The 12,688-nt window shown below is 37.6% G+C and overlaps 1 protein-coding gene across 2 annotated transcripts in view; it reads left to right on the top strand.

The window, feature by feature from the left end:
- Cd2ap (CD2 associated protein) overlaps positions 1-12,688 on the top strand; it is a 62,538-nt gene that overhangs the window by 27,626 nt on the left and 22,224 nt on the right. For both annotated transcript variants that reach the window (XM_032900706.1, XM_032900705.1), the window contains exons 6-10: positions 2,085-2,272; positions 4,484-4,562; positions 4,925-5,019; positions 6,829-6,933; positions 9,196-9,232. In XM_032900706.1, the coding sequence (XP_032756597.1) occupies positions 2,085-2,272; positions 4,484-4,562; positions 4,925-5,019; positions 6,829-6,933; positions 9,196-9,232 (504 nt within the window). The remainder of the gene's footprint in view (positions 1-2,084; positions 2,273-4,483; positions 4,563-4,924; positions 5,020-6,828; positions 6,934-9,195; positions 9,233-12,688) is intronic.

Genomic DNA, 12,688 nt, shown 5'->3' on the forward strand with positions numbered 1-12,688 from the left:
AAAGACTGAAAGGATGCTGCATGTTAATACTGCTGCTCACTTAATTTAACACACACAGTTTGTTTCTTTTTAGTATCGAGTGCTTGTACAACATACTGTGCCAGACTGGGGATTCAGCAATTAATAAGAAAGCTGCTCCCCTTCAACTTTGAAGCTTTTGTTTCATTCAGAATAAAAGGTTATTTATAAAATATGTCAAAGTTAATGCAGTTTGACCCAACAAATATTTGTGAAAAGAAACAGCAGAGTACTACAGATTTGTGTGAGAAGGAGCTTTTTGAAGAAATCATTCATATAGTGAGACCTCAAGTAAATAGGCAGTGCCTCAGCATACTTGAAGAAGAGTGAAGGAAAAAAGCATAGGTTTTTCAAGATCCTGAAAGACATTCAGATCAGAGTGACTATGGATTAATAGGTGAATGTGGTAAATGTTAGGGATGGAGAAACTCAGGTTAAGGCTTAAAACACTCAGTCACAGAGAAGGCTTGCCCGGGAGGATAAAATGATCAACTATTTTTACCAGCTGGATTGTTTTGGCTGTAGTGTGGAGAGTACAAGTGAAGAAGAGTCGGGTGGCGGACCAGTTGAGAGAGTTTTGGTGATGTGTAGAAGGAGTATTTGTGTAAACTAGAAAAATGCTGTGGTGATGGAAGGACATGGGTAGAATGGGAGAGCTACGCAGTAGGCGCTGTATTACATAGGATCTAGTGGTGGGCTATGGCGAGAGACTGGAGAAGAGGCCCGGAGGTTACCAGGTAGACATGGGTTGATGCAGATGCTGTTGCTGAAGACAGGTTTAAGGGGAGAGATGGTGAATTTACTTTGGACATCTTGAGGTAGAGACCTGCTAGGGAATATGGAAATATCCAAATAAAGATAATCAAGATAACCTCTCTTCATCTCATTTCCCTCCCTCCCTTTTTCCCTCCCTCCCTCCTTCCTCCCTCTCTTCCCATGCTTATACACAAACACAAGAAGACGTGGGGCCATCTTTAAAGCATCTAGGCTGTCATAAAATTAATGATAAGCTGGATTGTTTCTAATTGTTATGTTTTCATCAGGTGTCTGTGTTGTATTACTCTTCCTGAACACCCAGTATAATTCATGATTTCCTTGTTAATGTTTCAACAAAGGATTGCATTTGGGATTTTTAAAAAAAATATTTTATGTCACCACATGAGGGTACAAAGTGTGAAGTAGCGATGCTGTATCAATTTAATGAAAGAACTAAAGGGACAGATCTCAGGGTGAATAGTGAGATATTTGTTCAATGACTGTTAGTGTACATTTGAGCTATTGTAGAGGTGGATTTAATAAGCTGTGAACGGAATGCTAATAAATACTGGGATAAACCAAGGTGAGAAGAAGAGAGCAAAGGAATAAACATGAATAAATAAATAATACAAGTAGAAATTTAGTAGATTTAAACATTGGTAATTATTAAATATAAATGGTCTGAAAATTGACAGGCCAAGATTGCCAAACTGGTAAGTATACTGTCAGAGCCTCAAAACAGGTTACAAGAGAGCTAGAACTGGATATTCTCTAGAAGACTTACTAAATCTAGGATGGTTCTATTAACACCAAAGAGTCTTATACGAAAGAACTCCTACTGTGAAGCTTCTTTTAGAGTCCAATACTCTGAGGAATCTCTTCCTGCAGATCCTAACATCAGTGTTAATCCTTCCACATCAGTCAGTCATCTCCTGCTGGGTGCCACTTCCTAAATGTCCCATCACCTGCCTATACCATTTGTATTGGGACCAGACTTCAACCACATGAACCTTTAGGAGACAAACCATATCTAAGCTGTAGCATCTTGCTGAGAATCTTTTGTGTTAGTTTCCTGAATTTCTTAGTCATACAGATAATTATACTTAGAATAGTTACTCTTTTATATCAACTTATCAACAACAATCGATGTAGTATACTTCCTGCTCTAGGATGTTTGAATACCACGTTATTTATCTTATTGACATTATTCTTTTTAAATTACAAAGTATAAGGCATAGCTATTGTAGAAAGTGATGTAAAGATTTTTATAATTCTGGGTATCATTCTTCAAAAAGAAATTATTCTTTTAGAAGTTTCTTTGACTGGCCCTACCTCACCTATGCCATCTCCGGGGAATGGGAGTGAACCAGCTCCTGGATCAGTTACACAGCCAAAGAAGATCCGAGGAGTTGGATTTGGAGACATTTTTAAAGAAGGCTCTGTGAAACTTAGGACAAGAACTTCCAGTAGTGAAACAGAGGAGAAGAAATCAGAAAAGGTAGTGTACTGGTTTGGTTCTCTTACTGTAGTACACATAGACCAGAAGTAACCTGGGGGAGGAGAGTGTATATTCAGCTCAGTCTGTTATTGAGGGAAGTCAAAGTAGGACTCATGGGAATGGAGCGAGGAACCACAGAGTAAAGCTGTTTCCTAGCTTGCTCAGCTAAGCATAAGGTAGTGGTTTTCAAAAGTCTTCTCTACCAGCTTGCTACATAGTTTTCTAATTGTGAGTTGGATTCAGGAAAGAGCTCTTCTGCTTCCTGCCCAGACTTGCCCTACCCTTCCCTTTCCCATCTTTGAGATTCAGTGGCTTTAAGATTTTAGGGCCTAGTCCAGTGTGATGATGTCCCTGTTTAAATCCCAGCACTCAGGATGCAGAGTTAGGCAAATCTCCAGGAGTTCGAGGCTTGTCTGGTCTACATTGCAATTTCCAGGCCAGTTCGGGCTACATAGTAAAATGCTTTCTTTAAAAAAAAAAAAAAAATGGTAAAGGAAAGGAAAGACAGAAAATAATTATGGGCTCTAATCGACTGTGACGATTGTGTTCTATAGTTTCTCGCTCTATGAGGGACAGTGGGTTACTTTGAGCTCTAAAAGTGTATAATTGTATTAAATAACTTTGATTAGTGATGTTATATTAGTATCCTGCCAGTCATACTTAATGATGTCTACTACTCAGCTACTAGTGAGAGTAATCTCAGAGTTACCTTATTTAATAAAGTAGAATGATACCATATTAAGAGATCCAGTTACACTTGGGAGAAATTAAATTGGGTATTTTGGAAGACACAAAAAATAATGATAGATTAATTATTGGTGTATTAATATTTTTAACCATTGAGAACTAATGTCATATATACTGACTGAGGGAGTAGAATACTCAAGGAAACAGTTGTTGAAGGCGGTGCAGACCCTTCCGTACTGTATGGAGAAATGTCTGAGAAGACTATGTAAGTGTACTTCGTTAGAGCACCTAAATGTTTTCATTCAGAGCGGGCTAAATATGCCCTCTATTTCCGGGATGGGGTGGGGGAGTGATGTAGATTCAATTTTCATGTATGAAGCGGTCAAAAAATATATTGTATACCTGTAAGAAATGCTTAAATATAGATAAGTAAAGTACATGTCAAAAGTCCCCTCTGTTTTAAGGTCTAATGTTGCTAAGAGTCCATCCACTTTTGTAGGTTGAGAGCTGGGCTTCAGGACTAAAATGATGGGTTAGCTGCTTCCTAATGTAAAAAGGAGGATTGGTAATCCCCACTTGATGCAGAAAATTGTAAGGATTAAGTTTTAATATACATCTATTTTAGAAATTATTAAATCATAATGTGCACACTAGAGTATAGTTATCATTTTTAGGTTGTTTAAAAAATTAGCGACTGTTGGTCCTGGAAGGAGAGCTGAGTGGTTAGGAGCACTGCTACTTTCGCAGAGGAACTAGGTTACATTCTTAGCAACTACAGCCATCTGTGTCTCCACTCCCAGAATCCACTGTCTTCGTTGGCCTCCATGGGCACTGTACACACGTGGTGCACAGGTATACATACATGAGGGCAAAACACTTATACATGTAATAATACTAGCTATTCTTTGAGGAATTTTTGAGATTGCTAATTTTTTATTGTTTAGTTTTAGGATCATTAGGGAGGGTTGGACAAATGTAAAAGAAAATGGTTTAACAGTCATTTCCTGGGCTGGAGACACAGCTCAGCAGTTAGGAATTCATATTGTTCTTGTGGAAGACCAGAGTGCAGTTCCTAATATCCATGTCTGGGGACTCAGAGCCACCTGTACTTTGATCTCCAGGCCTCACCAATACCATCCTTTGGCCTTTATGGCATCTGAATCCATGTGCATGTTTCCGCACACAGGCACATATACAGACATTTAAAATTAAAGTAAAATCTTAAAACCATTCTTTATTCATTTATTTTTGTTTTATATGTTTTGCCTACATGTATATCTCTGTACTACATGTGTGCCTGGTACCATTGGAGGCCAGAAAGGGGGTTGGATCTTCTGAAACTAGAGTTCCAGATGGTTGTGAACCACTGTGTGGGTTCTGGGAATTAAACCTGGGACTTCTGGAGGAGCAACAAGAAATCTTAACCACTGAGCCGTCTCCCCAGCCTGAAAAGTACAGTCTTTAAAGAGCGTATTATTTTTATTTTAACTTAAGCTAGTTAATGGTGTCTTTTGTCTCTTGTAGCCTTTAATTCTACAGTCACTGGGCTCTAGAACCCAGAATGTGGAGGTAACAAAACCAGACATAGATGGCAAGATTAAAGGTGAGTTCTAAAATAAACTCCTACAGTGTAAATACACTTTATATTACTAACCCACTAGAGGAACTTGTTATACTGTACCAATTCCCAGAATAGTAAATCCTACTGGAGAAAAGTGCACGAGGCTTAGAATTCTGATGTGTTATGTTCACTTTAGAATCTCTAAAGTTTTAACTATTCCTGATACATATCAGACACTGAGTAATATCTGAGTGATAGTGAAATCTTTTTTAACATTGAGTTTACATTTTAAAGTTATTTAACCTTTAATTCTTAGTTGAGTATATTACTTTGCACAGAGGCTTAATAAGTATCTGCTGCATCAATCAATCTGTAAGTCACAGTATTTATATTCTTTGTTTCAGCTAAGGAATATTGCAAAACAGTATTTCCCTATACAGGAACCAATGAAGATGAACTTACGTTTAGAGAAGGGGAGATAATCCATTTGATAAGTAAGGTAAGGTAGTCTTAGTGATCCATCATTCACAGAAGTACCTTCTTGTGTTGCCTCTAGAGTATTAACTTTATTTGGACATTTTATTTTGGGGTTCTGGGAAATCTTTTAAAAAGGTTTTATTGTGTATATTACTTAAAATTGATATATTAAAAACCAGTGATTGGACTGGAGAGATGGCTCAGTGGTTAAGAGCACTGACTGCTCTTCCCAGAGGTCCTGAGTTCAATTCCCAGCAACCACATGGTGGCTCACAGCCATCTGTAATGGGATCTGTTGCCCTCTTCTGGTGTCTGAAGACAGCTACAGTGTACTCATAAGTACAAATAAATCTTAAAGAAGAGTGATCGGGGCTGGAGAGATGGTTGAGTAGTTAAGAGCACTTGTTGGTCTTACAGAGGACCAGGGTACAGTTCCAGCACTTACATGTTGTTTAGAGCCATTCTAACTCTAGTTCCAGGGGACTACACACCCTCTTTTCACTTCTGCAGGCACCAGGCATGTGCATGATGCATATTCACACATGCAGACAAAATAACCAAATATTTAAAATAAGAAATCTGAAAAAGAAATGGCCATTATTCACATCACTTACTCCTTTATTAACTCCAAGAACTGTATAACCTAAATGTTTATTAGTAACAGGTCATGGGACTCATCCTCCCAAGTGAGATGGTGAACCCATGATGGGGGGCGAATCTCATGCCATGCATGTGGAATTCCAAGGACAACCTATGGGAATTGGCTCTCTCCAGATTCCACACTGCACCACCAGATTTGAACTCAGGTTATCAGGCTTGATGTCAAGGCCCTCTATCTGCTGAGCCATCTCCCCATTCTTGGTACACCTATTTTAAAGAAATAAATGATTGTTTAGGTCATTCTAAGGATAAATTCTAAGGCCATATAATGGGACAAATTTAGGTCTGGGTACAATGTTATAATAATAATTACTTATAAGAGAATAATACTTTTGCTATAATTCTGTGATGTCTTTTGTTTTGAAGTTCATCTTACTGTTTAAACTGTTAACATTTGGGTTAGTGTATGTGATGTTTTGGAAATATATTTTATTGTGTACTTTTAAAGTATACACATTATGAATTAAAAAAAGATAGCAAAAAGGTTACTTTAATGAAACTAATATATCCTGTGTTTCATATAGCATCCCACATGGTAGATGATGTAGTCTACTCATTTGATACCACCCCTTATAATTTTAATATTCATAGTTAGACTGATAGAACTTAATATTTTATGCAGAATGCTAATTTCTAAAGCTACTAGATAAGTACTTTTCAGTATGTACATATAAAATGTTAGGGTAGCTTGAGACAGTAAACCAGATGTTTGTTGTTGTTGTTGTTGTTGTAGTTAATGGGGGGCCTTGCTCTGGCTTGCATGGACCTCTCTAAGCTGGCCTCAAACTCCGGTATCTGTGAGTGTCAGCCTCCTGGGTTCTGGGATTTAAGGCATGCACCACCACACCTATGTTAAATTCAATGTATCTCCTGCTAAAAGTAATATGCGGGAATGTTTTTTTTCTAGGAAAACTTTATACTAGTGTTCAGGTTACCCACCCCAGCCCTTGCCCTTTAAAGCTAATGGAATTCATCACTTTCCTAGCTCTTTGTGAACTTTCCCTCATTTAACTACTAGCGCGTGCCTGCAGACGTAGGAACAGGAAGATGGTAAATTTGAGCTAGCCTGGGCTACCTGGTAAGGACCCCTTCGCTACACACACACACACACACACACACACGCATATATATACATAGCTTCCATTGTGTAACTGTGTGGTTTGCATTTTAGGAGACTGGAGAAGCAGGCTGGTGGAAAGGTGAACTGAATGGTAAAGAAGGAGTGTTTCCAGATAACTTTGCTGTTCAGATAAGTGAACTAGATAAAGACTTTCCAGTAAGATTCTGTTTGTATTTTAATGATGATAATACATTGCTTACCAATATTTTTTCAAAAATAATGTTTTTGCATTGCTATTAGATACATTTCATAGTTTCATAAGATTATACATTTAAGTAAAAAATTGATTTGCCATGAAACAGTATTATGTTTTAGTCCTGTATTTTATTCTTGACATTGACTATATGTACTGAAAAGCAGCTTTGACTTGTTTATTTTTCCTTACTTACCAAAAAGCTGGCTTTATATAAATTGAATAAATCCCTACCTTTCTGAATGAGAGTATTTAATGTTAATGAAGAGTGTCAGTTCATTTTAAGGTATTTTGAAGCTGAGCATTTGCCTCCTTATCCATGTATTATTTCTGTATTAACAAAACACTGAGTCATTCATTTGTACTAGATCATCTGCCTTTTGACACTCTCTCCCCATACAAGGCTGCCCCCGAGCTTACAAATGAAGGCAGAACAGTTAGATGTACACAGCAAGATAGGTTGTCTACCTTGAGTTCAAGCCTTGTGGGGCATGCTACTCCTTGGAGTCTTTAATTAGTACATCGCTGACAATTACTCTACAGGAGCTTAGGCTGTCTGAGTTCTGTCCCTTGCTATATTACATTCAGTCTACTTTTAATCTTTTCTTAACGAGCACTGTTTTTCTGCTTTTATTTTGTTACTTATTACTTATTCTTAACTTGGAGCAACATAATTAAAAGTGTTAGAAACTTTAATTGAGGGCGGGAGAGATGACTCAGTGGTTAAGAGCACTGACTGCTCTTCCAGAGGTCCTGAGTTCAAATCTCAGCAACCACATGCTGGCTCACAACCATCTGTAATGAGATCTGATGCCCTCTTCTGGTGTGTCTGAAGACAGCTACAGTGTGCTATATATAATACATAAATACATATTTAAAAATAAAAGAAACTTTAAATGAAGTCTTTAAATGAAGTGAATTAATGCTTAGAAATTGAGGGGAAAGGAGACCTTTGCCTTTAACTGTAACTATGAGAATTCTTTAGACTTAAGAAGGAAAGCTATGCCTCTCTATTTGTTACTCTTTTTGTTTAATTTCTCTTGTGTTTTGTTTTTTTTATAACTTCCCTTTCACAGTTTATACATGGATCACATTCCCTCCCTTCGTTATTCTAGTCACACCCCCTTCTCACTACAGCCTTCCTTTCCAGCAGACCCTTTCAGGTTCCTGTTCTTACTGGTTACATTTTTCTTTGGACTCATCTGTATTTATTACAGTTGGCTGTGGCTGGGCTTTATTCACTTGAGCCTTGAGCAAGGGCAAATTACCAGTGGCTCCAGCACAGAAAAATGACAGCTCATCTCTAGGATCCAGTCACTGCCTGTACCTTCTCAGGGGGAGGGACCCCTCCGAGCCCTCCTCAGTGCATGATGCAGTCTGATGGGCTGCCTCAGTCTTGCTGCTTTGAGTTCATGGATGCAATGCACATCACATCCAAAACCAGCTCTCCACAGCACCCCTTTCCATGTCATGTGTCTCACATTCTACGATGTCCCCACACTTTGCGGGGATGAGACACACAGGCAGCTTAGTGCTGAGTGCTGAGAGGGAGTTTACTCTCTGCACTCGCTTGTTAGGAGACAGCATTACATACAGGTTGCTAAACACGGAAACTGCTCTGATTGAGTCAGAGAGCAACACTATGAGTATAAATTTTATATTGTGTCTATATAGAAAGCATCAATAGTAGTTTCTCCATTGGGGCCTATTACTTACCCCTTCATGTGTTTTTCACAAAGTTTGTATCCCTGAGCTATGAAGAAAAGCAAATTGATGTTTAGAAAGCTAAAACTAATTAAATGAGCATGAAAACATTTTGCTCAAGACCTTTTCGGTCTTACCTAATTAAATTTTTTAAAAAAGTATTTGACTAACTTTTGAGCAAGGAATCCATTTGGATGTAATAATATTTTTTCAGTGACCCTTTCTAGAGTTATGCTTTTCTTTAAAGATTTATTTATTTATTATATGTAAGTACACTGTAGCTGTCTTCAGAAATACCAGAAGAGGGCGTCAGATCTCATTACAGATCTCACATGGTTGTGAGCCACCATGTGGTTGCTGGGAATTGATCTCAGGACCTCTGGAAGAGCAGCCGGTGCCCTTAACCGCTGAGCCATCTCTCCAGCCCTGTTATGTTTTTAATATTTTATTAATTTTGGCAAGAATTAATTTATCTTAACTTTAAGTAGTTAATTAATTTTAATCTTTCTCCCTTCCTCCAGAAACCAAAGAAACCACCTCCTCCTGCAAAAGGTCCAGGTTTGTGATCACATCAGTTGTTTAGTTTGTTATTTTTAATATTCTGAAGTTAAAAAATCAATAAGGTAGACCATTGAATTTTAAAAGCAAATACAGTTAAAATGAATAATTAAGGTAATTTGAATTATACAGAATTAAATGTTCACTTGAATTAAATGTTCATCTTTTTAAAAGTACAAATGATATAAAATAAGGATCTTAGTTAGAGATGGTGGTGTATATTTTTAACCCCAGTGCTTTTAGGATTGTAAATTCAAGGCAGCCTCGACTATATAGTTAGACTGTCTCTAAAAATAAAATAAAATGGCGATCTTAGAGGTAACTTGGGCACTTCACTAGCAGGAATATTGAATTAATTAATAAAGCTAATCAAGTTTAAACCCGTTTTAGAATTACTTGACTGAAATACTTCTTTTAAAACATTATTTTATGTGTATGGTTGTTTTGTGTGTCTGTCCATCCATCCATCTGTCCGTCCGTCTGTGCACCATGTAGATCTGGTTAGTCTTGAACTTATGTAGACCAGGTTGACCTATCTCAGAGAGATCTGCCTGCTTCCGACTCTGCAGTGCTGGGTTTAGAGGTGTGTCCCACAGTATCTGGCCCCATAATGTACTTTTTTATTCCTGTATTTATTTTGAACAAATGCTTCTTTCCGCAAGTATTCCTAGATACCTAATTACAGTTCGGAGGCTTTGTGTGTGTGTTCTTTTTGTTTCCGGTTTTTGTTTTCTTTTGGTTTTCGAGACAGGATTTCACTATGTAGCTGAAAGTGAACCTTGAGCTAACTAGATAGTTCACATTAGCCTCAGATTTCTGCCTGTGCCTCCTGAGTGCCAGAATTTCAGGTGTGTTACAATTATGGCATCCCTGTTATACGGCTTTGCCATTGAAAGAAAATGTAGTCTTATATATGTAGATGCATTCAGAAGACAAATGTGCTAAGTCAAGGAACATTAGTGGTGTTAATCCAAATATACATGATAAATTATTTTGAATTCTAGTGTTTGATTGAGTGACAGAAATTACCATCGTTTTGTTCTTACTCTGTATATTTTTAAAAGTTAGTATTCACTGTCTTCCCCACTTCCCAGCTCCAAAACCTGACCTGTTAGCTGTAGAGAAGAAGACTTTTCCTCTAAAGGCTGAAGACAAAGGTAAGGCTGCCCCTCCCCCTTACCCTTTGATCACCTCTTAGAGAAACGTGACCATCACAATAGATCATTTACACTTTCTTCATGTACTGTTTGATTTTTACTTTTCACCATCAAGAGTTTTCCAGTAATGAGGGTTGTGTCAAACTGATAGGAAGTTAAATCTTTGATCTTACTGAATAGGTTAGGGTTAAATGAATCCTTCAGTAAGATGAAGTATTTATTGTTTTGTATTAAGAAACTAGGTATTTAAGAGACTAGGTACTAGATAATTGACCTGTTATTTTTATAATGATTTGGAGAAAATAAATTTTAAAAAAATCCTTTAGAATTTAACAGTGGAGATTACTAGGTATTCTTTAATCCATTGGGCATGAACTTGGGCATGTTTTCGTAAGACACCATGCATTTTGTCAACGTTTTATATTAAGTTTAGGAAAGTAAGACTGTATACGTATACACATACACACACTCTCTCTCTCTCTCTCTCTCTCTCTCTCTCTCTCTCTCTCTCTCTCTCTCTCTCTTAATTGGGCGGAACCATGAATTTTTCTTCAGGATGCTTTTATTTCTATGTCCATGTTAACAGTTTAGCCTGTTGTCTCTTGCCTAAATTATTGTGACTTCTTAACTGATTTTCCCTCTCTCCCTCACCCCCTTCTTTCTTTCTTGTATTTAATTTTTGAGTCATAGAAAATTGAACCTAGGGCTAGCAAGATTGACTCAGCAGGTAAAAGTACATTGCTGCACAAGCCTTATGGTCAGAGTTTGGTTCCTGCAGCTACATCAAGGTTGTCCTATGACCTCTACACATGTCTTGTGGCATGTGTGACCCCCCCTATCCTGTACTCACGTAGTATAAGTTCTCCTATATGCCTACAGTCTCTTTACTGTAAACACCCTGCATCTGAGTAGTGTATTGGTAGTGGCTGGTGGTTATAATTATAGTTGACATGCTATTATCTTCAAGAGTTCAGACTGTTGAGTTTGCTACATGTTATACATTCAGTTGGGTGGGCAAATATGTAGTGTCATGTATCCACCCTTGTGCCATCAGAGTACTTTGATTGTCCTGGATGTCCTCTGCTCTCTCTCTCTCTGTTTCCCTCTTCCTAACCTTTGGCAGTCACTCTTCCCTCACCTGTTCTATACTTTTTACATCTCCCATAGTATGTAGCCATTTTCATTGCCTTCTTTCCTTTATTATGTGTATACAAATCTACCAGTGTTCTTATGACCTGGCACCCCATTAAAGCTTTCACTGCTGTTTGATTTCTGTGCATGCCACACTCAGTAAGGAATTCTTTGGTTGGTTCTAGGTTTTGCAGTTGTAAGTAAAGCTGCTGTTAACATGTGCAGATTTTTGTGCCAGTGTACATTTTAGTTCATTTACTTAAGTACCAAGCTAAATACTGAGGATGAAATAAATACCAGTGATAACGGGATCATTTGGTAAGAGTGTGCTTCTTCTTGTAAGCAACTGCCAAACTAGTCCCATAGTAGCTGTACCGTGTTGTATTTCTATTTCAGTTAGTAGTGGAAGATTGTTTTGTGTCCTTGGCACTATGTAATGCTTTCTTTGTTTTGGATTTGTATTCTCATAACTGTGTGATGGTGTCATGTTTTCACTTTCCTAATGATGATTTCTGATATTGAACGTCTTTTCATGTGCTTGTCAACTTATATCTTTGGTGAACTGTATGTTAAATCTTTGTTTTTTTAAATCAGTTTTTTAACTGAGTTTAAGAGTTCTTTGTTTATTTTGAGTAGCTGCCCTTTATCACATGTGTGTTTTTCTCTCTCTCTTTTTTTTTTACAAACACCTTTTTCCATTGTGTGGGTGCTTATTTTTCTTGTAGAACAGAATTTTATTTATTTCCTTTTTTTAAGATTTTTTTAGTTTAGATTTTTTTTAAAAAAATGGATTATTATGTGTATATATGATCTGTGTGTCAATTCAAAGGTGTGTGTGAGTGGAGGACAGTTGTGGAAATTGAGTCTCTCTTTCTCACTGGGTGCAAGTTACCATCACACTCAAGGCCGTTTGAGTTTCTGTCTTTCCTGTTTTATATTGTAGGGATTTTCTACTGTCTGATTGTATGTTTTTGTCATTATATTTAAAACTCTGATTTGTTAGAGTTTTGTTTACCTTCTCAGCCTATTCCAGAGACACTTCACAGGCAGCAGAAGGAAGTCAATTGGCCTGATGCAGAGGTGAAGGCAGACACAGGCATGTAGGGTGCCCAGTTGTGCAGAGGGTTCCGCACACCTTTAAGGGCACTTGGGAGTTTGCTTCGGGATT

The sequence above is a fragment of the Rattus rattus genome, chromosome 4, assembly GCF_011064425.1.
Source record: "Rattus rattus isolate New Zealand chromosome 4, Rrattus_CSIRO_v1, whole genome shotgun sequence".
Taxonomy (NCBI): domain Eukaryota; kingdom Metazoa; phylum Chordata; class Mammalia; order Rodentia; family Muridae; genus Rattus; species Rattus rattus.